This window comes from Gopherus flavomarginatus, chromosome 3 (assembly GCF_025201925.1).
Source record: "Gopherus flavomarginatus isolate rGopFla2 chromosome 3, rGopFla2.mat.asm, whole genome shotgun sequence".
NCBI classification, from domain to species: Eukaryota; Metazoa; Chordata; order Testudines; family Testudinidae; genus Gopherus; species Gopherus flavomarginatus.
The window spans coordinates 58,605,256-58,632,028 of record NC_066619.1 but is presented as its reverse complement, the minus strand read 5'-3'; the positions used below and the strand labels follow the sequence as shown (position 1 = coordinate 58,632,028).

Sequence of the window (26,773 nt, the reverse complement as noted above, 5' to 3'; positions counted from 1 at the left end):
TAATCCAATGTGGTGGTGGCAGCAAAGGTGTGGATATTTTCAGAGATTTTACTTATTACTGAAGATATTAAAGGCCAGATTCATCTCTCGTGTTCCTCTATTGATTTCTCTGGAGCCATAGCTAGGATTCATTTATCTCAGTATGTCATACAAAAGTACACTATAATGAGATACAAACATTTGACTAATAAGTAAGAAGATAAATAATAATCATAATGGTAATACTTTGCTCTTCTATAATACTTTCCATCTCAGGATCTCAAATGTTTTATAATTGCCATTGACATAAGCCTCACAACACCTGTTTTAAGTAGGTATTGCAAAATACACCAGCCCAGGTACAAAATCTACTTGCCTTTCCTTTTCTATGATGACTGATAATGAAAAAATATACTATTCCTTTCACCTTAAAAACCCACTTCCCCCAGGCAGGTGAGTGAATAGACTTTTACAAATCTGTATTTGTCCTCATTTACAAAGGCTGAAAGCAGGGAATGAAGGTAAATCACTTGCCCAAGAAAATATATGAAGCTTGTGGCAAAACCAAGAACAGAGCCCAGAAGCCTTGACTACCATACCTGTGCTGTAGCCGCAAGCCTATCCTTTAAACTGCAGCATAAATTTAAACATTAACCTACCTTGCAGAGTGATATACCATGGATCAAACTCAATGATGCCCTCTGCATTGTCATTTTTCATTATAATGATGTGAACTGTGGAGATGTTTCCTATCCCAGGGGGTTGGTCCACTTGCAGTCCATTTTCTCTAACAGCAAAATCAAATCCACTTGCAAGAGCATGAGAAGAAAATAAAGATACATTAGCTTTTATAAAAGGAAATGGGCTCAGGATGCCTGTGTGACACTTTGTAGACTCCACAAGTACTTCAGTTCTTTTACAGTTATTGTCACAGCCCTCCCAGCCACACTTTTCAAAAGCAGAACATGCGCAGAACAGGGTGGTTGTTTTTTCTTCCCTGAAAATGAAAGTCTCTCCATTGTCATGTCTTTCCAATTCTATTTGCAATGAATTTCACAAACCCTTGTGAAGTACAGAAACAGTAACATGATTGTTCTGTGAGAACAGACAGTGACAAAACTATCTATTAATGAGACTACACCCCATGAGATAAACCCTAAAGCCCTGAATCTACAAAGGCTCAAGTGTGGACTGTTGTTGCTTGTGCTGTCTCCCCTTGTTGGTGCATAGCTTCTGGGAGACACAGTTGTCATAATAATCTGCACTTGTGGATCTCTTTTGGGATCAGGGCCTAAGATTAGCATGCCCAGTATGGACACCAGTAGTAGATATGATCAGCAAATTTCCTGCAGAAGAATATGATGAAAATTGTACAGTGCCAAAGTTACAGAGTATTGATGAGACAAAACTTAGTTCTATACCAAGAAATTCAGTACAGTTGGCAGGTATGCACTGAGCGACAGAGGACAAACTTAAATCAGAGGTTGCAGGGGCAAAGCTGTATGGAAAAAAATGATCAGTTACTGCAGGATTTGCAAGGAGTGATGTATTTGTGGGATTTGTCCACAGAGAAAGCATTCTTCACAGACATTTTACGTTTCCATCAGCAAACTTCTTCCCAACTAGAAGAAAGGCTCTGAGGACTGAGCCTTGGAAACTCAGAGCTAAAGAAATTATGAAATCTATTCAAAAATTAAAATTGCTCCTTCCCAGGTTCATATTTAGGGCATGGTACCAAATATACTACATTCTACTTATTTACAGGAAATAAACTAAGTTTTCAGATAGTCATGATGGCTCATGGGAATTTTAATGCAATCAGCCATTCAGCAGCAAGACATCCCATTAGTTCATTAGAGATCTGGGTGCTTTCAAAAGATAAGGGAGGACCCAGGTGGCCTAAGGACACTCAGTGACGTTTGATGGGGGGGTGAGTTGTATTTACTTTAGTCTTGGACTTCATCATTGTATCCTTTTGTCAGCTGGGAGAGGAGTGTTGCAGGTCCAAATGTCTTAGTGTATTGTTTTGTTGTAAAAAGCTTATAATATAATATAAGCTTACAAAAGAGTTAATTTAATAAGCATTAGTCTGAGGTTCTTATATAGTAATATAACAAACCGAAAGTAGATTTTTAGATTGAGATGAAACAATCTTTGGTTCTTAGTTCTAGGCAGGATTGTATCTAATTTATTTATACTTTTTAAATCAACAGTAAAGACATGATGGACTATTTCTGCTAAAGATTACAAAGAAATCTCTTTTTTGCCATTTTCTTAAAAATATTATATTATATTATATTATATTATATTATATTATATTATATTATAAAGATGTTCATACTTCCCCAAGTTACAATTCTGTAGTTTTCAAACTATTTTCTCCCTTTCAGTATATTAGATTAAATTATTTCTTGCTTCTTCAGAGGTCTGCAGCATTTATCAGCCATTCTATAAACTTAACCCCAACTGAATAAGCACATTTCACCTTCCAACAAGCTATTCCATTTCCCTCCCTATTTAAATCTCTACATCATTTTCTTCTGCACCTCTCTGGAACATCCAAAAAGAAATAGCTATTAAATTTCTGCCAATACCTACTGAGTCCTCACTTTAATCATCAATCAGTAATTTATTGATGTAATAAATGTTGGAAAAATGAGTGTGTCCCTCTATTTATATTTGATCCAAATCTCTATTATTACACTATTAGAAAATCAGCTACTAAATCAGAGCAGAAATCAGGGACTTTACTGCAGTGAGGGAAGATTTCATATACATAGTTTACTTCTGGGCCTGTAACTAATCTTTCCTCTGCAGCGAAATATATCCTTACCTTCCCTGGAGCTCTACTTTTGTAATTGTTACTGAAAATTCTTCAGGACCTTCAGGAAGGTCATCATCATGGATTTCAACTGAAATCCCTTTAGTAGTCTCATTTGGCTCAAACACAAGCTCCCCTGACGAGGAAGTGAAATCAATGCTCTCCTCTGCAGTTCCATTTAATGTCCAATACCAGAGTTGCACTCGACCATAATACCCACAGGAACGGGCAATAGTGATGTTAACCTGATGGAGACAAAAAGCTTAGTTAACTTTTTGCCTTTATTTCTGTGTTATATATGCTTCTAAGAACACTACTCTACAGACATCACATCAATTAGTTTTACGAAATAAAACCACTAAATAAAATAAATACAGATTAAATACAGAAATTGAATTAATCACACAATTCAGAATATGCCAGCCACTTCAAAAATCTCTCAAAGCCTACCACACAGAATAACACATTACACTGTATTACACACATGCAGAAATAAAGTCTCAGCTATTTATTTTTAGGAAATTGTCATCCACTATTCATAGAAAACTACAGTTACCAAAAGCATTAAAAATTCACATTTCAGATTAATGCTTCTATTTTTAAGCATTTTAGTCTTTTAACTCATTACCCATTTTTCTTCTTCTGTTATCTGCAGATTTTCCTGGGAAAATGCAAACTGCCCATAGGGAAAGTCACTAGCAACCATGGTGATATTTGCTATGCTAGTAGACTCATTTATGACTCCTCCATCACTGACTCCAGATAGATGAAACTGGTAGTAACTCTTCTCTTCAGGAAGGTTATCATCTATAGCCTACAGAAAACAAACAAATAAAGCTGAAAGGATTTAAAACATTTACAATGTGAGCTCTACTATTAATTGCTAACAAAAAGAGAGTACTGGAATAACCAACGCTATAGATCTCTCTCTCACCTGTATTAGTACGCCAGCTGCAGACTGCCTATCTCGCATCATCAAGGTCCCTGATATCTCAGCAAATTCCTTCTTTAGAGGGGGCGTTATATTCCAGTACACAGTGACCTCCCCAAAAATCCCTGGGCCACGTACTAGGCTGTAAGTAAAAACATATACACACATTGATGGGTTTCCTATACATGTTTTATGTCATCTGTACAAGAGATGGCTGGTACTCTGCCTAGGTTGTTATGAATCTGTGACTCAGCCAAGCATTATCAGCCTCACTGAAGCTTGAATTTAATATAGCAGGTCACTGTTACAATCCTGACAATTTTATCTCTGCAAGTAGATAACTTTATTGTAGTATTTGCAATATTGCCCATACTCAGCTTCCCTGGTGTTGGGCAAGGGGATCGCTGGCTACCTTTTTAGGATAGCTCTTTGCCTGCTTTGCAGTAGCACAAAGCAGGCAGAGCCAGGGCTGAAGACTGAGTTCTCTGGGTTCTGCTGTGGCTTTTAGGGAGCTGAGATATACAATGGAAGGGGAAAAAAGAGTGGGAGCAGCGTGTAGGAATTTTGCCTTTGAAAAGGATTAAAGTCTCTGGGGTGCTGAAAGACTCTACAGAGAGTTAACTTACTTACTGCTCCTTTAAAAACCTGGAGACAGCACTTCTCCCACTACAATCAACCTGGCAAACTGTGGGGCAGGGTAAGATTATGGTTTTATCAACATAACCTCTCTGGGACTGCCAATGCTACAGGCAGGACTAGCTTGCTCTTTGAGGTTTGCAGCAAAATACTCTTTCCTCATAAGTGTTCTAGAAGGAGTGGGCAATGCCACCTGTGCCTTTCCCACCACCGGAACACCCACAGTGAAGTGGTCATAATTTGGCATTCTGTGTTCTGGTGCTTAGTTACAAAACTCAATGAAATCATTAAGCTTTGCTTCAATTCAAAACCCAGGTCACTCTGTCGCTCTAAACACCTGTAGACACAGCCGAAAACTGAGGCACAATTGTGGACTGGATTTCTTCCAGTCCCTAAGAACTCTGCAGAGGCTTTGACTGCCATACAAACTCTTCCTTTTAATGCATTTCATCACATGCATTCCTCAAAGACCCTCCTGAGCACCAGGGGTTGATATCATTTGAAACTCACATATGTTTTGCAACTCCGTTGAAAATAAATGGCTATTGACCTGATTTTCAGAAGTGGTGAACACCAGCAGCTCCCAGACTTCTATGGGAAATGTGGATGCTGAGCACCAATAGAAGTCAGGCAATTGCCCCCCTCCCCTTTTCATATTAAAGGAAATGTGTACTCACAAAATGAGCAGAGAAATCAACGATGCACCCACCTAATAAAAGCAGTTCCATTATACTTTCCTGAGGGTTCTCCAATGAGAATATGGTTGGAAGACGGAGCTATCCCAACCACCCCAGAAGCTCCATGATCCCCCAGAATAATGATTGTTGCCAGACCTATGAAGAGAGGCAGAAAGATTTTCTGATAATAAATGAACATTTTCAGTATATTCAAGTTAGTACACAAGATTATAGCAAGAACAGAAATATTAATGAAAATAACTTGCACATAATACTTAGCCCTTTTAAACACTTTACAAATACTTTATTAACTAATCTATAAAACACCATGCTAGAAAAATGCTGTTTTATCTTTATTTTGCAAATGGGAAAACTGATTCAGGTAGCCTGATTCTGATCTCTCCTTACACTGGTTCTATACAGGTACACCTCCACTACCAGTGTTCTCTCTAAGCTGGGCACCTGCAGCACACAGGTGCACACATCCTCAGCGACAGCAGGAGGGCAGCACCCGGGAGTGCGGTGGAGCTGGAGAACAGCTAGACAGTATTTGGTCCTGCCATGAGGCCAGGGGACTGGACTCAATGACCTCTCGAGGTCCCTTCCAGCTCTACAATCTATGAATCTATAAACAGTGGTGGGGGCATTTCTAGAGTGGGGGGTGAGGCAGTCGGGGCCAGGCACCAGGGAGCCCCAGACACCCCAACTCATGGGGAGGGGGCAGTGGTGGGGGCACCTCTTCCCACAGCGCCGGGTGGGCCCCCACCCCACCCCACTCCAGGACTCATGGGGCCACAGCACAGTACCCTGCACTCTGGTTTTTGCATAATACTCTGCCCACCCTCCTCCCCTGGGCTGTGCTGTGTTGCCAGGATGGGGATGATCTTCTCTCCTGGGCCCCCCACTCCTCACTGGGAAGGAACTGGTGAGAGCAGAGGCTTGTGAATGGCTGCGAAGCAGCCAGGAGTTCAGGAAGGTAACAAAGGGACCAAGAGACAAGCAACTGAGCTGCCCAGGCTGTACTTAGCGCATCTGCAACCCCAAGTGAATAGTATCATCAACTTCTGGGTCTGCTTCAACACATTGGGTAGGTGTATGATTGGCACACAGGAGGGAACCCAAACTGGGAAACCTGGGCTCCGAGGTATTGGGGCTGGGGAAAGAGTGGGTAACTTCTCTGGGCACAAGAGCATGGGTCTGATTTTGGGCTACTGATGCTGTCTGCACTCTGCAGAAGTGGAGGAAGGGCAATGAAATAACTAGGTATGGTTTTTTTTAAAGCACAATTCTAAGTGCACTTCAGCTCTGCACACCGCATTGCTCCCTCTACCTTCTTTCTTTCTTTCTGTTTTCAAAGCTCATGCAATTCCTTAGAGAGACATCCCAGTTGTTATCAAGTACTTTTAAAAAAATGTTTCTATCAATCCACTCTATCAGGAGTTCGGCTGCAACATAGTCCAAAAAAGAAATGATTAATCAACTGTTGCTTTTCCAAAAAAACAGCAGTTATTTTCTATGTAGATTTTAGTGGCACAAGTCTGTGCTTTTTAAAAGCATATAATTCATTTGTTTTTTGTTTTTTTAGATGAAGAATTAAAAGTAAAAAAGAAACTGAAGATGCCCTTTGCTGTATAGCTGCAAGTTTCCACTAGGAAACTGATTAAGGGCTACCTGTAGATAATCTTCAAGAGTCTAGATAAACAACTTGCACATCCAAAGAAAGTGGTTTCTTATGAATTTTGCAGGGGAAGCCTGACCTTTGTTGGTACGTATGTTGTTTGATTTTGAATCTTTAAACTTTGCTCAAAACTTCTTACATAAAGGGGTTTGGTATTAATCTATTTGGGTCTATTTTTATGCTAACTCCTGCTTCTGTTGCAAAAACTCCCATGAACTTTGATGTGTTGAATAAGTTGGCAAATGTTGACCATCAGTTCAATATATAGAGATAGCAACTAAGTGAGATAATATAACAATCAATATTGCATTTCTACAAGCTCCATGTAGTTTTGCAATCCACTATGTTAGAATCAGGTAATTTTCTCTTTTTGAGTATAAATGTACTATGTATTTTTTAATATGAGGAGAACACTAATGGTGTATGTCAGGGATCGGCAACCTGTGGCCTGAGGGCCGGGCCGGTTTGTTTACCTGCCTTGTCCGCAGGTTTGATCGATTGAGGCTCCCACTGGCCGTGGTTCGCCGCTCCAGGCCAATGGGCGCTGTGGGAAGCTGTGGCCAGCACATCCCTCGACCTGGGCCGCTTCCACATTGCACGCATTGCTAGCAGGTTTCAGCTGTGAAGCTTGTACATACAGGCTTGGATTTTGTTTGCAGATTTCACATTAAAAGAATACTGTGTACAAACACTTCACTGCACAATTATACTCCAGATGTTTTGTTTTCAAAATGACAGATTGAACATTTGATGTTTCCAGACAGCATGTGGAGTGAATTTTTAAATTTGTTGAACTTGAAAGTGACAATCCAGGTTTAAATATGCTGCTAATTGTAGATTTTTTAAAGTATTCACCTCTAGGGCCAAATTCTGCTATCGTTAGTTAAGCAAAACTCCCATGGGCTTCCTGCTCAAGTGACAAGCACAGACTTTGGCCCTTGTTTAAACTGCTGTCTTACCATTAACGAAAAAAAAATGTTTGGGTTAAACTATACTATATAATATGTGAGGGTAATTTATATCTAGGTTTTGTGTTTCTAGTGGTGGCACACATCCACAGATTACATCGATATTGGAGCACATAACAAAATTCATTCTGCATATGGATGGAAAAAATTATAGGGAACATTGTAACTGGGAACAGAAACAAACCCAAGGCATGGAATCAGTGAAATCAATGGAATTTTTGCCATTAGCTTGCATAGGGCCAGGATTTCAACCAAGCAGCTTAAGTGACTTTCCCAAGACACAAGATGAGTTAGAAAATTGCAAGATTCCATTACATGTTGTTACTACATGTAACTGAGTACCGGGGGAGAATGCTATATTTTAAATGAGTTGTCTATATCACACATTTAGAAATTGTCACAATTGTGAATTACAAATCAGAATTGAGGACAAAATTCTGCCCTTCACTAGACAGAAAGCTATAGCCTTTGTTAGGAGTTCACTGTGGAGACTATTTGGCTTACAGAATTTGTATGCCTTTACTTTTCACTTCCTAACATTTTCAATTTTTGATTTTCAAAAGTTTCCAGCTATTTAGGCATTTTTAAAACTTAATTGTATTATATAGCCACAATTTTTATATGCCCACGATTAATTTAAGTGAAAAACTATGATCTCAAAAATGTCCCCTAATGATTTTTTTTTCAGTAAATGAAGAGCTAGTTAGTAAAACAATTTTCAGGAGGACTGAGAATTTCAAAATGTGATCAGCTAGCTATATACATTCATACAAAACAGATATTTCAAAACAAAAATCTAGCATAAAAAGGCCTTCTAGAATTATAATTGGAAGCTACCTCATATAATGAAATAGCAAATTATTTCCTTACCATTTATCGGGGATATCTCTGCATTATCAGTAGACACCAGCTGAATGGTATGCATTTCATTCCCCTCCAGGAGACCATCTTGTATTGCTTGTAAAACAACTGTCTTCTGGGATTCAGTCTGAATCAGAAAGAGAAGGAAAATGAGTTAGGCTGATATTTTTCAAGTGAGATCAATCAGATGATGCAAGGAGCTGAGTGTCTTAATTTCTACTGACGTCAATGCGGGTTAAGAGGAGTACAGCACTTGGCACATTCGACAGAATTGACAAGTTCTGCAGAAGCATGTCAATTCTGATTAAACTTCCTCTGGAAACCAGGCAGGCTTGCTACCCCACCTGGTTTCCTGCCAGCCTGCCTAGCTCTTCAGGATCCTCAGCTCCCCTGCAGCCAACATGGTGGGCTGCCAGGATGCCTGGGTCTCTGCCTCCCCTACAGCCCTACTGTCCAGAATCCCAGACTGCCTCCCCTCATGGGCTGGCAGGCTGTGTCTCCCACAGGCGGTTGCCTCCTCAGCTCCGCAGGCTACTGGACTCCCCACGCTGACTGGCTCTCTGGGCAGTCTGGCAGCCCAATCCTGAGAGACCACTAGGTGGACTGCCAAGGAGCTAGAGATTATGTTTCATTTCAGAAATGCCAAAATGTTGTAGCTGCAATGTTTCCAAAATGACATTTTGCAGTATTTAGGTTTCACTAAGAATTCCAAGATTTCAGCTTCCAAAAACAAACTTTTTCACATGAGGGAAATTCTTTTTCACAACAGCACTGTAGGTTAGTGGAATGTCCCCAAGTGTTTTTCTAGATAACAGTCTGCCCAGAAAGGAGCTGTATTCCGGTTAGAACTCTCAGCAACTGCTGGTGCTGTCTGCAGCCTCAGCAAATTTTCTTTACATGAATATTAAACAGTTGGTAAAAACCTGAAAGTGAAAGTTGGTTGCATATCTGCAAAACCACTAGGAGACATTATTCCAGTGGCAACATATCTGGATGATAAATATAATACTTGGTGCAATCAGTATAAAGTAGTAATGCACCAGAAGACAGTAAAACAGAATTCATTCTTTTAAATGGATGTTTTGCCGAGCACCAAGTATAATTTGTAACAAAAATTAATCTAATAATGTCAACAACAATAGTTTCACAATACTTAAACTTTTAAATCCTACCTCAAGACCCATTTCTGTTATGGAGCTCTACAGCTTAGCCAACTAATACTAGGGTCATACGGTAATCACTGTTATTTTAAAAAGTATATACTTATATTGAATTTATATTTTCTCTCTTCCCAGACCTGGCAAGTTGCATGTCTGTTTTAGACTGTCAGCTAATGCAATGGAATAACTTTTCTCCATGGTCACTATTAAAATTTCTATAATGTTTTTATTCTTTTTAAAAAGAAGACAATTTATAACATTTGAAACACCACATTCCCTGGGTGACTTACCATATACCAAGGTCCTCCAGGGAACGGGCCATCCTTTCTTTTCTGTTTGGAAAGCACGTGGCATGTTGTCAACTCTACCAGATTTTTTTTTATTGTATTATAACAGACTATGACTCTCCGCTAGTACAAGTGTGTAATGACAAGTATATAACTACATATGAGAAAGAAGAAAATGTAAGGGAAGGAAATGGGATGTTGAAATATTGGAAGTACCTCATTAAAGTAAAGAGTTCCATTCAGAGGAGTGAGATCATATCTAGCTGCCTCCTCCAAAATCCATATCATTCGGACTGCCCCCCATCCTCCTTGACTCCGACTCACAGTCAGCAACACAGTTGCAGCAGAGTCTCCAGGTGACTGGGGCTCCTTAATTGTCACCTGAAAAGAGGAGGAGGAGGAGTTAGGGAAGAGCTAAGAAGCAGCATTGATATGTTATGTTTTTATAACCATTGCCTTGGAAAAAATATAAACATTGCTACTGACATCTAAACTTACATTAGTTTCAACCGTGTCTCCAAGACACAAGACCAAAAAATCAACAGAAGAATATGCACTGCTGAATTCTGTTAGCAAAGATTAACCACTTAAGTTATTTCTGTATCCACTATGATTCAACAAAATTACATATGAGTCACCAGTGGACACAGCACTGGAAAATATACAGTAGAGAACAATCAAACACTAGCAAATGAAAGGATTAGATAAATTTACAGGCCTTTTCTATCTTTGATGTCTATGAAAAATGTTGTTGCAATATATCATTACTACATTCAGCAGACGCTCAGGCAACTCACATGAAATCTCTGGAGTTATTATAATACTGAAATGGAATAGATTCAGTCATTCATAGGACAATAATTCATAACTGTACGTTTTCCACCCCCATGTATTTAATTTCTTGCATGTTTATTTGTTTTCAGCGTCTGATCAGCATGACCACTATGTTGTTATTTCTCAATAATCCTAATATAGGGGAATCTGACTGATTGACAGCCATTATCACAGAGTACAAGGATTTGCATGATCTCTATATGGTTATTTTTCAATAAATGCACTGTGAACATATAAATGTCTCTACTCAGATTGGCTGCTATAACCTCTTTGTTCTGATTAATGTCTGTACTTAATTTTCAAGCTATCAGCCAGAAACAAAGATGTCACCCTTATCTTCTTCTGACTTAAAGGGCAGTATTTAGTGGAGAGAAAAAAATAAATAAATAATTGAAGAACACAAGGCTGCGAAAGAACTAAAAAGGAAAATGTTGATTTTAGGGGTTTTTTTGCATGGTGGAGAGGATAGGGAAACATTTCAAATCCTTTATTTATTGCCCTCCCGCCAGGTCCAGTCTTGCTGCCATTGAAGTCAATGTATATTTTATAATGGATTTCAATACAAATGAGGAATAGTTCCTCTTTTTCTCCCTCTTCTCTTACATCCTTTTCTCTCCCTTCCACAGAGGCAAGCTTGACTCTTGCCTTACACAATAAGGCCAATATTTTCAAACCTGAATGCCTAAAGCTAAGCTCCCAAATCCACATTTCAGCTCATTAAAATAAAAAAAAAGGCTTGATTTTCAAAGGTTCTAAGCATTCCCCAGGACCAGGGGCGTCGGTACTGGGAAGACCTACCCAAGTCTGTGAGAGACCACTTCACAGAAGCTGCAGCTATTGTTTGCAATCTGCCTGTGAAGTAGTTGAGACAAGGGGCATGGGAAAACATGCCAACTCAGCACTGAGCTCTCAAAAGCAGGCCTAGCACAGGTACCAAGTCCTTGTCTTCCTAACTAGAATCCTACTGGAAAAGGGAGATCAGTGATTTCAAAAACAAAAAAAAAATTTAGTACAAAAAATTTATTGTACTAAATACAATAAGCAAATTATAGCATAACAAGACAGACCAAGGTATTTCTGAAAATTCACTCTGCAGTTTAGACCATAGTACCTGTTAACTTTGCTCGACATATATGCACACACAATCATTAGGTGGGAATAATGTGACAGAACTGGATGTAAATTCAACTAGACTGGAAAGCCAATAGATTCGCTCTCTTCATGAATCAGGAGGGAAGACAGCTTTTTTTAAACATTGGAGTTCACATGTGTATCCAACACAATCTCTCACATAAGCCATTTAATTATTTTTTTCACAATTCCTTCTCTGTTCATTAACTGCTGCCTTTCACCTCCCTTCCAAAAACACCTCTCTCTCTAAAAAAAAAAAAATCAAAATTCCAATTGTTTCTTCAGGCCTGTCTCCTGCTTATGAAACTGTACTCAGCAATTGGGGAGAAGAAACATCATCATGTCTCTTAATGACCAAATGCAAGAATGGAACATTTCTTACTGAGAATTTCCTTTCTGCTAGCTGCATCTTCCACAATTCTTGACATATAGACTGCTCTGCTCACTCTTGCCGATCATGAATGTAGATCAAAATTTTGGTACCACTGCTCTGATCACACTCCACCTGCTCCCACTTGTAGCCAAATAAATTATTCCAAAGATGCAAAAATTTGTCAATACTCTTCTAGAAGGAAGAAGTATCCTGATGACTTTGGAGGGCAAACCCAACAAAACTAGCGTTTCCACTTTTAATAAGCAGGGTTTTAGATGCAGCCAGTTCAGGTCTGGATGAAGAAGAGGACCTTGTGAGAGGATTCCCTGTCTCGTTGGGAGATGTAGTAGTGTTCCTAATTTCAGATCTATCAGATACAAAAACCAGTGTGGTGTTGCCAGTATTACTGTTGCCCGCTCAGATTTTATTTTCTGGACCACTTTCTCTAACAACAGGAAGGGTGGAAATGCAACAAGAAGGCCCTCTGACCATCTCTGCAATAGGGCATCTGTCCCCATGAAACTGGGAGCCACTTCCTTGGTGAAGTACTTTGGTTTCTTCACATTCATGTGGTTTGCAAATAGATCAGTTGAGGGCAGTCTGAATGATTAGACCATTAACTTCCTGATTTATGCACCACTTACTGTTGTTCGCTTTCCACCTGCTGAGCCAGTACACCTTTTGGTTAAGGTTTCCCTTTATGAGAACTGTCGTGAGGGTGAAAAAGTTCTGCCCACTTCATGATTTCCATCGCTTCAACATGTAGTGCTGGACTTCTTGTTCTCCCTTGGTTGTTCCTATATGTGACTGTGGTCGTGCTGTCTGACTGAATCAGGATGTGGCTCCCCTCTAGGCTGGACTGGGACCTTAGTCACTCCAGTTTGACTGCTCCTAGCTCTGGGAGGTTTCTGCTGTGAGTCCTTTCCTCCAGGTTGCCTTGGGCTGTTTGAGACCTCAAGTGTGCTTCTCAGCCCTCCAGACTGGCATCAGTTGTAAGAATCATGGGATCTTGGCGGGTATTGCCCTGGACTGACCACCATTTTAAGGAGCTGATCACCTGATGCCCCAAAACCTTCACTTGATCCTTCATGTATCCCAGGGAGTGGTCCCATACCTTTAAGATGATGCCTTGAAGGTGCCTCATGTATCATTGTGCCCATGGAGCAATCTCGATGCATGATACTGGGAGGGCTAGCAGTTCAAGGCCTAGTGTCATAGTGCCATGGAACCGTTCTAGAGAAGGCTATAGCCTCACTATCAAGGTGTCTATGTCCATTCCCAAGTGAGTTATTTTGGTGGATGGAATCAAGGAGCTTTTCTTAATGTTGATAATAAAGCCATGTGCCTGCAGGAGATTCAATGTCAGGGATGTAGCTCTGTGTGTTGTTGCTGGCGATGGCGCTCTGACTGAGATGTCGACTAGGAAGAGATACAAGTGGATAGCCTGTTATCTGACTCTGATTACCACCATCATCTTTGCAAAGCCCCATGGGGCCAAGGACAAGCTGAATGGGAACGCCTAGTACGGATAACACGTCCTGCCATAAGCAAACCTTAGGTATCTACTGATGCACGGTCTGACCGGGATGTGGAGGTATGCATCCACCAAATACACTGATGCCAGAAAATCCCCCTTGGACAGGGATGACACCATAGAGATTAGGGTCTCAATCTGGAACTTCATTTTGTTCATCCACTTGTTGAGCCTTTTGAAATGTAGAATAGCACAGATTCCCCCTGCACGCTTTTGAACAATAAAGATGCAGTAGAACCCTGAGAAACTTTCTTCTGAAGGGACATTCACTATTACTTCAGTATTCGGGAGATGAGATACCTTGTTCTGGTTTAGATCATGCTTATTGGGGTCATTCAAGATGGGGGACTGGACCAAGAACAGATGAGGTGGAGCCCATAACTCGAAGGAGTATCCTGTGCTCACTATCTCACTGACCCACTGGTCAATGCAACCCATTCCTCTAAGAAATAGGAAATCCTTCCCCCTAATTTCAGCTCGTGGCAGAGGCAGACACCTATGTGGTCTGTGTCATAAACAGGCTAACAAGGTTCCCGCTGGGCTTTTCTCTGGAGCCACGGTTACGGGGCTTTCTTTTGGAGATCCTGCTGTCCCTTTGCTGGTATTTCTGTGAGGATGAAGGCTGAAAGGAGTGCCTTTGTCTGAAGGCCAGTCTGAATTCTGTCTTAGAGGCATGATGTGGCTTTGCTAAGTCTTTCCTCAGTCCTGATCAGAGTCAGAGCCTGACAATTCACCATCCTCGGTGGAGGAGTCATCACAGGATTCATACCTCCTACATCTTTTAGGCTTTTCCTTTCCCTTTTTTGATTTTTTCACTTTTTTGCTCACTTAGAAACCATAAGAGATCCAGTGTGGCTTTGGTAAGGCCTTTGGCAGCTAGCTTTCCTACAGGCCTGGAGACCTCTTCTGAGATCTCTTTCTGAGTCCTCAACTACTGGGCCCATTCCCGCAGGGAGAGGGGAAAGAAAACATTTCCACAACTCTATGGCCAAATTGGAAAGGGAGGCTGTCCCCTGGTTCTTTCCCCAGGACACTCGAAACCTATTTTAAGACTTGTGACCTCTACAGGTCTCCCCTCTCTGTTCTCTTAGGACTTACCCCTGAATCAGCTGACTGTGGTCCTCCTCATCCTTGGAGCCTCTCCCTGTTCTGCACAGAGATTCCAGGTCAGTATCTTCCATTTCGGAGATGTGGCTGCTCTGGTGGGTAGGAGACCCCACATGCCAGTCCAACTCATAGCCCCATGACCAAACAGAGTTAGGAAAGGAAGACTGAGTGGAGGCTTGGCACAACTCACCATCTGCTGAGCTCGGGAAGGCAGTTTCACAGATGGGCTCCATTTGGATTTATTTCAGTGCTTTCTAGACAGCCGTCCCATATTTAAAAAGATGCAGAGGAGCCAGCAGGGAGATACTGCAGAGGAGACTTCGCTTGGATTCCAACAGCTGACTAAAAACTGGCCCAGGGGGAGGAGTAAGGGAGGGAGACCACTGCTCAAATCTGCCCCAGAATTAGTCAAAAAATACCCCTTTAGGCAGATGAAAGAAAGAAGCACTGAAACTAACATCTGCATGCTGCAGTGGAGGCAGAGAATCTGACTACAAGCACAAGCAGAAGGGACGTGAATAGAGCAGTGGCGCTAAAACACTGATTCACCTCTGTGAGCTGAAAGGGTGAGCAGAGCAGCCCCAGTGGAAGAATTGTGGGAGATGCTGGGCTGCAGAAACGACATTTTGTACAAATATAAAATGTTTAACTGTCTGCATAGCTGAAAGCTATGTTCAGGAAAATCTGCACATTGATAGTTGACTCTAAGTGACTATGTGGTTGATGATACATAACGTTCTTCCTGCTTAAGCTTAAAAAAGTACCATGTTGCTCACACTTACATTCTTTTCTTCAAACCCAAATACTCCAACAGGAGAATCATTTGGTGGAATAGTGACAGTCACTACAGTGTCATCCCCAAGTCTGGCACCACCTGTCACCCTGATTAAAGTGACGTTGAACAGCTCTAAAAATTCTACTGCAGTGTCATCTATGATTGTGATCTCTATCACCCCTGCAGCCTGCAAAAAAAAAAAGAGAACCCATAAAACATTACAGGATGCAACAGTGAATTCACTGAATGAAACTCAGAAAATGTAAGCCTTAGATTTTGTAAGTTGCAAAAGATTGCTAAATTGTTTTAGTCTGGCTCTCAAACTTGCTTATTTATTTATATATTCTGCTTTTTAAAACAAAACCATACCAGAATGTTTGAAATATTTTCAAAACCCATTTATAAAACTTTCTGGATTCCTATTAAAATTGTGAGGAATTTAACCTACTGAAATCCCAATATACTGTGAATTAAAAGTAATACTGTGAACTTAATAATCACATTTCCATATGGAAATTTTGGGCTTACTGTTATTACAAGTAAAGATCACTGTTACTGAAAGTCATTAGACAAAAAAAATATATTTTTTTTCAGTTTCTTCACATTGTATATTTGACAGCACTGTTTTGTTACTGGTCATTCACACTTCCTGCCTCATACACTGCTCTTGAGGAAGCTCAGGTGCACACACTTTCCTAGGCCCTGCAAGACGGTGTTGACTATTAGCAGCAGCAGCAGCAGCAGCAGCAGAGCTGAATGTGAAACTGAGAAGGTGGCAGGCAAGCATTTTCACAGCAGAGAGAGGAAGAGGTAAGGCTAAACATGTGTGGAATTATTGCAGTTCTTGGACCCATCCAAGAGGCACTTTTCAATAACAGGAAGGAAGCAGAAAAAACAATGATGAAAACTTGGATGGATTCTTTTAACTATTCCAACTGATTTTTTAAATTAGTAAATTATGTAAACAATTTAATTTGACGGGTCCTTTTTCACAGACTTTCACACTAATACAAAAAAACCCACAATGGTGTACATTGAAAATTGCCAACTCCTTCTCTAATTTCTTATCCTTGGCCCTCGTGCTGCAAATATGAAAAGGTATTTTCAGGAAATGTGTTCAGATTGGATGGCTCCTGCTTACCTCTTCTGCCATACGCTTCTTTAGTATGCAGTAATACACAGAATGTATTTTATTTGGCGCTAAACATGATTTTGTTCACAAGGTCCATTTTCCAACACATGAAATCAGCTGCCCCTAAAAATGCACACTTTGTGTCTCCAAGTGTGATGTGAAATCTAACAACACAGCTTAAGAAACATACAAATTCATTGTGTAAGTCCACACAAAACATGGGCTAATTATAAGTTTCCCACTTATCGGGCAAAAATAAGGGTGGGGTTTTTGTTTTTGTTTTTTACTGGTGGAGGTATGAAGATATAAGCCCCAATGTGGCAAACACTTAAGAACATGTTTCCCTTTAAGTACATGAGCAGTGCCATTAAAGTCAATGCGACTGACTATGCATGTGCTTAAAGTTCAGTACCTGCGTACATGTTCACAGGATTTGGACCATAAATAGTAAGCAGAAATGTCCTCTGAGACTTTATACTCATATCTTTTAAAGGAAACAAATGCAAAAGACCCTGAGACTTCTTAACTCAGAAATGTTTATATTTTTAGCAACAGCATACTTGTCCATCTGCAAATGTAAGGTTTCCAAATGATGGTGTAAAGTCTTCCATGCTAGCGCTGGCAGGCATAGCTTCCCAGTATAGTTTTACTGACCCAAACCTCCCAGCCTTCCGAACAACTGGCAGCTTCAGTATATTCTGTGGTGGAGGCACCTCATAACCAGCAACTGCTCCACTAAAATCCTGAAAATTCAGAAAACATGTTGAGTGCCAAGGCAAATGTATTTCTCCTTTCTCACCCCATGCAAAAAAGGTTGAAACCAAAATGTTCAAAAGTAGCCAAAGATAAGGAGCTATGCGTTAAAGTAATGAGTTAGTCCCTTTATATATAATCTATCAAACAAGACAGTAATATTAATTATTAATTATTATTATTAAAGAAAGATCAAATTGTTAACCTGATGTATTTAGGGTAAAAATAACCCACTAGTGTTTTAACAATTCCAATGTTCTCATGAACTGAGTATCAGCAGCAGCAAGAAAACTTTTGTATAGAAATTGCTTGTCCAGCATCTAGTCAGTGTAACTGATGTTTAGTGCTAGAAATCTTTTAAAGACAATTTTTAAATGCAGCCTAAAAACATGGAACCTACTGCTAGAATACAATAGTAAATGTTTAAAATTCAGTCTTACCTTCAAAACATTGAAACTAAATATTCCTCTGGGGTCATCATTCTCTTCAATTATTATCTCAGCTATTTCTAACCCAAGTCTCTTCACACTTGGCTGCCCTCCAGCAAGAGAGGAATCCAACAGATGCACATCAGTAATATTGATTACAAATCCTTCCTGTAATTCTGGAACATGATCCTGTGAAAATGTTTTTAAAATGTCAGCCCCATTGTAAGTTCATGTTATAAGATAGATATTATGAAAGGAGGAAACTGACTGGCTGCTGACTGAGCAGAATCAGGTAAAACCACGTTAGTTGAGATTAAATAACTAATTCCCTGCCTCACATCATATCACCTATGAAAAGGGGGGAAAGGATTTCTTTAAACACTGCTGACGAGGAGGACCTGAAGGATTTTGAACATCCTATACAAACACGTTTTTTTCTGGTCATGATCAAGTCTACTGGCCCCAATAAGTTGGTGTTGCTCGAATATGAACAATAAATCTGTTAAAAGGCATGTAAAGTGAAATAAACTATTTTACAGTTTGAAGTTGTGCCAAATTTACAACCCAGTATGTTCCCAAGAGGGTTTAAAATTCAAAAACAAGTTTCCATAAAACTAAATTACTTGTTTCACAGTAAACAAAGCAATTTGGATTGCTCACAAACTAGTTACCAGTGTCCAGATTCTACTGGAACAGATTTAATGAGCCGATTTTCCTCCTACAATACTAATAGAATGTTACACTTCTCATTTTGCCCCTGGACAGAACCTACACTATAATCTTCCTTAAAATATAACAAAAATGTCTCTTCTTTTCAATTACTCACAGGCAAAATGGTGACTATAACATAGGTCATGACTGTGTTCTCTGCCATAACTATTGTTTCTTTTTCTATCACATAATCCTGATTCTCTGTGGCTTGGTTGAAGGGCTGAAGGGCAAAATCAGGTTTGGTGCTCAACTGTACTGCAATATCTCCAACAAATCCTTGTTCTCGAAGAATTTGTAAAGTAACAATAGTAGGTTTCTCTGTAAGATGAATTGGGAAAGAAATCTATATTAGCTCTGGTAAAAACCCATCAACATATGATTGCTCTAACCCTTTCCCTGCTGGTTTTCCACTTCATCTCACTGTGCTAGAACTATCCGATTAATCACTCACTGAAATGAATGGAATGTTAGAGCATGAATTCATGTTCAACATCACAACCAGTGCACTCTATGCCTAAAAATTTAGTAATCTAAGCTGTTTGAAAGTGCATGAAGGACATTTAAATCTCTGCACAGAATGCAGGGGCGAGTAGCATTTTGAGAAGACTTTTTTTTGACAAACGTAAGAATTGAATTTTGTTATACAAAACCTTTACTTTAATGTATACATTCTCATTCAGTTCCCCCCTCCTTCCATCCCGTTTCGATTGCCCTTCATGCATTTTAAATCATTCTGATGTCACTATTGATACTGATATAAGAAACGATCTCTGTGGCAGTGACTTTGGTGGCAAGAGATTGCCCTTTATTCGTGTGTGTCTACATCTCAAATTCCCCAGTAAAGGAAATGCACTCATACCAGTAATGACTCAAATCCCCCTTGGGAAACAAGGTTTTCACCAGAGTCCAAGAAATTGTGGAACACCTATGGTGTGGCTGGAAGTCCTGTATCTAGGGCAGGAGGGGTGGGTAAAAGTAGGTAAAAGAAACAAACCAGGAAGGCTAAGGATAAGACGAAAGGAGGGGAAAAGGCAACTAGCGTATGTTTTTGCTTGTAAATGTTGAACTACAATGCAGTATCCATTTCCATTACTTTGCATCTGGAAAAGCCCTGTATGCAGCATGTTCTGAAATACTAACAAAAAATAATAATTTACAGATTAAACTCCGATAAATTATCAGCTGCCAAACACAAATCATTGTAATGCAGTAGCATGGGGAATATGTTTTATATATATGAATAGAACACATAAGTTACTACAAAATTCAGCTTGATTACATCTGCTGGGCACACTACTCCATTGACTGAGAACCTGTGGCAGGGAAGGAGGAGGGGTCAGGCTCCTAAAAGCATATTTCATGCATAGAAAAGAGCACACGACAGACTATTTTCCTCTGCCTCTGTGGAACTTCCAGGATGGAAGTTGTGGGCGAATCCTGCTAGCCTTGCTGGTAGAAACAGGAGTGGGGAAAAAGCATGTCTTATGGGGAGATGGAAGCAGGGGAACTCTCCCTGTAGAGGAAAAGACTGCGGGTGGGTGGCTGTTATTAGAGCTGGGTAGAGAACTGGGTGGTGGGTTTTTGTTTTGTTTTTTCAAAATAAATTTTTTCTTCAGATTTCTATTTTATGGAGAATTTCAAATGTATTTTTGTTTCAATCTGGACCAAAAACAACTTTAGAAATCTTGAAATCCTCCACAAAACAGAAATCTGGAAAAAGTCATTTTGAAAAATCAAAATGTTTAGTCTCGATATTTTTTAAACAAAATTCCACTTGGTGGGCAGATGCGGAGCCAGAATCCTGGAAGCCCTAGGAGCCCCAGCTAATTGGGTGGCTGAGGAGATGGGACCATGGGGCTCCCAGGGCTACCTGACCCCTGGGTCAGCCCAACTCCCAAATGGCTAACAAGAAGCAAGGTGGGCAAGCTGGTGTCTGGGTTCTGCCAGAGCTTCATTTCAATTTCAACATATCAGCATGTTCCAATGAAATAATATTTTCCCAGAATTTTTCAGACTAATTGTAGCTGCTAGTGCATGGAAGGAAGATTGGGAGGCTGAGCAAAGGGTTTCTGAAACTGTAGGAGATGAGGGGTGATGGGATGCCAATGTCAAAGAAGCAGGTGGAAGGAGAGAAGTCTGAGGCAGGAGAAGGATAGATTGGGAGCCTGATGGCAAGGAAAGGAGAGAGGGGAAACTAGTGGTGGAGCTAAGCTGTTGGGGGAAAGGATGTGAGCTCTACAGGAACAATAACTGCTGATGGCCAATATGGAGTAGGAAAAAGTCTTAAAATGAAGACCACTGTGGCTCTGCATGCAGTCCAGACAGCCCGATAAGTCCAGCAAAGTTCCAGAATCTAGTATGACTGCACCAACATCACAGCAGAGTTTTCACTCCTTTCCCCCCCCACCTACATCTCTGTCCTCACCGCAAATCACAGAGAATGTGAATGGACAGTTAAATTCACTGCTTGGGAGCAGCAGCAGCCTTCCATGCCATCTCCCCTCCAAAGATTTTCTGATGTCTGGCAGCTACTGGCATAGCAGTGGGTGCCAGCAGAATCAGGCCATTTACCTTTAATTAGTTAATACTTTATAGTTAACAAATTTGTGGCATACGGTTCATAATATTGAAAGGTGATGATGACACTGCAGAGCAGAAAGAGGAAATGTGTAACCAGTGAAGGCATCATTGATATCAGAACTTCTAAAGATGACAACTTCTGTATGCCATTATATTAGCTCCTTGCCAGGAACATAAGACTGACTTACCTTCAGGCTCTGCTACTTTAGCAAAGAGAGACTCCGTATGCCAGCCAACTACACCATAGGGAGAATCATTAGGCAAAATGGTAAGCACAGCTCGTGCTCTCTTAGGGTCTATGATGGCTCCTCTCATGGGATCCTTAATACTCACAGTAATGACATTGGTGAGTGTGATAACAACAGTTTCAGAAAGCTCTGCAATGTTGTCTGCAAGAACTGTCAGGGTGATTGTTGACAGAGCCTGACCTTCTGAAAATGTTATCTAAAAAGTAAAATAAAGGAAAAAAAATAGGTCAAACATTTTGCCATACTATTATGGTAAGCACCTCCACCAAGATTTGCTTTTGTAAAAATCCATCAGCGATAGAAATGTGAACAGAGCATTAATGAAATATGAAAATGACACTGAACTGGGAGGTGGTGTGACACCATTGAAGACAGAAAAATAACTGAAAGAGATCCAGAGAGGTTAGCAACACTGACAGAGAACAGCAAAAGAGAGTCACTTTGGAAAAATACAAGCTGTTTAGTTGGAGCAAAACAATCAGAAACACAAGGAGGGAGAAACAGTTCTTAACTAACACTGGCCTGAATTTTGGAGATGTTGAGTACCCACAACACTCAATGACTTCAGCACATATGAAAATCAAGCCATTTTTATTTGGATCTCTTAAAAACAGATTTAAGTATCTAAAACACCCATCTTGAAAATCTGGACCTAGGTGTCAGTGGAACAACTCAAATCATTTCAAACTAATAATACAACTGTATTGTGGCTTTTTGTGCCACACACTTTGCTTTCCTGCTTTGTCTAAGTCAAGAAGCAGAGAAAGTCAGTAAATTGCTGAAAACCCAAAACTTCTCCCCTTACTAACAAATGTTGATTTTAGGGGTACAGTATCAATTCTAGTGCTGATTGAATAATATTCAACTGATGACTTAGTTGACTAATATCATGATTTTTTTTCAAATAAACTATTTGCTGAACATGAAGTTTATTATTCACCCATCTATAATCCATTTTGACAATTATATTATTGTTTTAAGTTGTTACTATAATATTTTTAAATATATGTATACATAAATGCATTGATCACATTTAAAATAACCATGTAGCCTCCCTTAACATTCTGGGAGACTTCAGAAAAAAACAGCTTCCACAAACAACGGCATAGAGACTGAGAGAACTGAAACAGAGACTGTCTGCATCACTGTGTTCAAGACACAGAAACAGACAAAGCGGGTTGGGCTAGAGCTTGATGGGCCCACCCATGTGACCAATTGCAGACCCCAGAGAGCTTGCACATGACTGGGTGGTGAAAGTCAATGAGGACTTGGAGACAGAGCTGGATGCAGAGAATCAGGTTCCAGTAGCACGAGAGGACACAGTTCCTGAACTGCTCTGTGCAGCAGAGGATCAGAATCTGCCTTGAGCTGAAAGGGCAGCCTGCCTGCTGAGACCTGTAGGCTTCCCCCTGTATTGAGATCCAAGGGATGAACAGGACTTGAGTGGCCAGGAGCACTCCACTCCCCAAGAGAGGCTGAGCTTCAAGACTCCGCCTTGCTTGAAAGCACTGACTGGAAGCTGCACCCAGTAGACCTCCCCAGCACTAGAGCCAGAGAACGGCCAGGGCTTCTCAGTGAAGGACACCACACTCTCTTTCAAGGTCCAGCTCCACCAGCTAGCTAAAGCCTGCAGGGAGACCTTAGGGGGCATTCTCTTTACTTTCCCTTTCACTCTGTTGTAGGCTTTTGAGGGAGGGAGTGTTTATTTTGGCAGAATGGTTGCTCACTCATTTATTTGATATACTGGTACTTGATTCTCTGCCTGCCCCTTTGACCCAATTCCCTTTCTTTTCTCTGCTTTTATTTCTTTCCAGGAATAATTGTTGTATATTGTCATAATCTGTTGGCCCTTGATTTCTTGTATGTGTAATTTGTAATGTCCTAGAAGTCACAGGATTTGTTTATTAGTTTACGCAACCAAGCACTAGGGGTTGGAGCTGGGCCCAAAGAACCCAGGGCCCCCAGGTCCCATTGGTCTTAAGGTGGGTCACTATGTACTGAGGAGAGAGAAATAAGGGTTCTACCACACTTGGGCACTCCAAGAAGGGATAACAGTTAAGACTTTGGATATTTTATAAAGTGTTTTTAAATCAGTGCTTCACTAATTTCAGCAACATTTTTACATACCATTCCTGATGCTGGAAATATATCATTAATGCTCCCATTGGCCATCCACTGTACTGTAACTCGGCCATACGTTCCTATTAAACGTTCAATATTCAAGGTGATTAAGTTGTCTTGTTCCATTTCTTCAACTTGCTTAGATAAAGAATTCTGGAAAGGTATAAATAGAGTGCAACAATACAATTCAATTATTTGAATGTCTAGAAAACACTTGACGAGATCCTATACAAAATTTTCAAAATGATCTTGAGGCATTAGGAGCAAAATTTTAAAACTTGTATCCCCAGTGTTAGCACGGAAATCTGTATTTGCACACTTCTGTGGAAGTGACCTAGTTTTCAGAGGTGGTAAGCCTGTAAAGCTCCCATGGACATATTTGAATAAATAAACAAACAAATTAGGCAAGTTTTGCTGGGGTGCCTTAATTTGTATTTAAGGACCTCATGCTAGGTACCCAAGTTTGAATTGTTTTGCTACAATGATTTCATCCCCTGACTAGTTTTAAAATGGATGAGAAACGTGGGGAACTTCCAGGGCAGATTCAGTTTACATTAGATTTTTTTTTTTTAAATTGCAGCATTTGATTTAGTGAGGACTTGCTATGAATACAATTTTCCAGCCAGGGCTTACTGCTTTCTTGTCAGTTGATTCTGTGGTACCTGAGGGTGCATTCTGGGTATATCTGCACCACAGCACTCTTGTCAGACTTCCTGTGGCTCCTATTTCCCTTTGCATGATAGCTTTGCACAGCTTTGTACATGCCTGTCTTAGGTCAACCTGGCCCTTTAAGATGGGTTCTCAGTTCAGGTCTCCCTTGACAGTGATTTCTGCCCAGAACAAAAGCATTATGGGGGTCATCATTCCAAGGAATATGAATTTGATGTGGGTTCTATTAGCATTCCCAAGTCTATCCCACAATATGCCCATTAACTGCTATAGGTACTCCTTTTCCATCTGCTGCTCTGCTTATTCTCCAGTCCTTTCCATTGCTGGTCCTGCTCCCTGCAGTCTCTTTCACACTGATGAAAAGTAGGTTGCTTATATCTCTGCCCTCTTTCATAGATTTATAGATTTTAAAGGAGGGATCATTACGATAATCTAGCACGAGCTACCGCATAACACAGCTCACTGAATTTCACCCAATCATTCCAAGTTCACAACTTCTGTTTGAACTACAGTATATCTTTTAGAAAAACATTTCTAGTATGCTTTCCCAGAATGCTTTGTCCTAGTCCTACAGTCTCCATGCTATCAGAGAACTACCACCCTCCCAAATATCTTTGTTCTATGGGAGACAGGAGCATTCTGTAAGTGGCAAAATGATTCCGCTAACCAACAAAAACATGAGGCCTATCACCTGCTCAAAGCCAAAGTCCAAAGGAGGCTACGTGACATCAAAAACAAGTGGTGGCAAGGAAAGGCCTCTGAGATCCAGGGTTTGGTAGACCAGGATGACTTGAGAAGCTTCTTTCAAGCAACAGAAGCTATATATATGGGCCAAGCTCCAAATGCCCAACCCTCTTACATTCCCAGCATGCCTCTACCCTACTCAAGGACAATGCAGACATTAAACAATGCTGGAAGGAGCACTTTAAGAGCCTTCTAAACCATGACTCCACGGTCTCTGAAGACACCATCAAGCTCATTCCATAACACTCAGCAATGGAACATCTTGTTGATCCCCAATCTTCTAAGGAAGTCCAGTGTGCCACCACTGAGACAAAATATCACAATGCACCAGGCCCAGAGGGCATCCCTGCTGAGGTTTTTTAAGCTAGGGGCTCTATTAGAAGACAATAGAAGCTTCATGATGCAGCACCAAGTAGATGGGAAAGGTGCTTTTTGGCTTGAAATCCTCCTGACTTTAAGAACGCCAATATTGTTACAATATTCAAGAAGGGGGACAAATCTCTGTGCAGAACTATAGCGGTATTATCCTCCTCTCCATCACAAGGAAGATCCTTGCCCAGATCCTATTAAACCACCTCCTTCCCCTTGCCGAGGAACTTTTCCCCAAATCACATTGTGGCTTCAGGCAATCTCAAGGCACAATCAACATGATGTTTGTGGCCCGACAGATTCAGGAGAAATGCAGAGAGCAACACCACAAACTGTTCATGGCATTCATAAGCCTAACCAAGGCCTCTGACTCTATCAATCATGGCACCCTATGAAAGGTGCTGTGTAGGTTTGGCTGTCCACAGAAATTCATTTCCATCATCAGACTACTCTATGATGGGATGAGTGCCACCTTTCTGTACAACAGCTCAGAGACCAAACCATTCATCATTCTTACTGGTGTCAAGCAGTCTCCATTTACATTGCCGTGATCCTGATCCTCATCCAGGACTGCTATCTTAGAATCATAGAATATCAGGGTTGGAAGGGACCTCACGAGGTCATCTAGTCCAACCCCCTGCTCAAAGCAGGACCAATTCCCAACTAAATCATCACAGTTGGGGCTTTGTCACGCCTGACCTTAAAAACCTCTAAGGAAGGAGATTCCACCACCTCCCTAGGGAACTCATTCCAGTGCTTCACCACCCTCCTAGTGAATAAGTGTTTTCTAATATCCAACCTAAACATCCCCCACTGCAACTTGAGACCATTACTCCTTGTTCTGTCATCTGCTACCACTGAGAACAGTCTAGATCCATCCTCTTTGGAATCCCCTTTCAGGTAGTTGAAAACAGCTATCAAATCCCCCCTCATTCTTCTCTTCTGCAGACTAAATAAGCCCAGTACCCTCAGCCTCTCCTCATAAGTCATGTGCGGCAACCCCTTAATTATTTTTGTTGCCCCTCCACTGGACTCTTTCCAATTTTTCCACATCCTTCTTGTAGTGTGGGGCCCAAAACTGGACACAGAACGCCAGATGAGGCCTCACCTATGCCGAATAGAGGGGAATGATCACATTTCTCAATCTGCTGGCAATGCTCCTACATATACAGCCCAAAATGGCGTTGGCCTTCTTGGCAACAAGGGCACACTGTTGACTCATATCCAGCTTCTCGTCCACTGTAACCCCAGGTCCCTTCCTACAGA

At 40.8% G+C, this 26,773-nt stretch overlaps 1 protein-coding gene across 3 annotated transcripts in view; it reads right to left on the bottom strand.

The window, feature by feature from the left end:
* Positions 1-26,773, bottom strand: part of ADGRV1 (adhesion G protein-coupled receptor V1) — a 447,886-nt gene that overhangs the window by 282,687 nt on the left and 138,426 nt on the right. For all 3 annotated transcript variants that reach the window (XM_050943853.1, XM_050943852.1, XM_050943851.1), the window contains 13 exons: positions 23,732-23,878; positions 21,545-21,800; positions 18,892-19,094; positions 18,078-18,254; positions 17,445-17,627; positions 15,760-15,939; positions 10,215-10,379; positions 8,561-8,678; positions 5,077-5,200; positions 3,735-3,873; positions 3,429-3,614; positions 2,813-3,045; positions 639-787 (listed from right to left, as the gene is read on the bottom strand). In XM_050943853.1, coding sequence (XP_050799810.1) covers positions 639-787; positions 2,813-3,045; positions 3,429-3,614; positions 3,735-3,873; positions 5,077-5,200; positions 8,561-8,678; positions 10,215-10,379; positions 15,760-15,939; positions 17,445-17,627; positions 18,078-18,254; positions 18,892-19,094; positions 21,545-21,800; positions 23,732-23,878 — 2,260 coding nt within the window. The remainder of the gene's footprint in view (positions 1-638; positions 788-2,812; positions 3,046-3,428; positions 3,615-3,734; positions 3,874-5,076; positions 5,201-8,560; positions 8,679-10,214; positions 10,380-15,759; positions 15,940-17,444; positions 17,628-18,077; positions 18,255-18,891; positions 19,095-21,544; positions 21,801-23,731; positions 23,879-26,773) is intronic.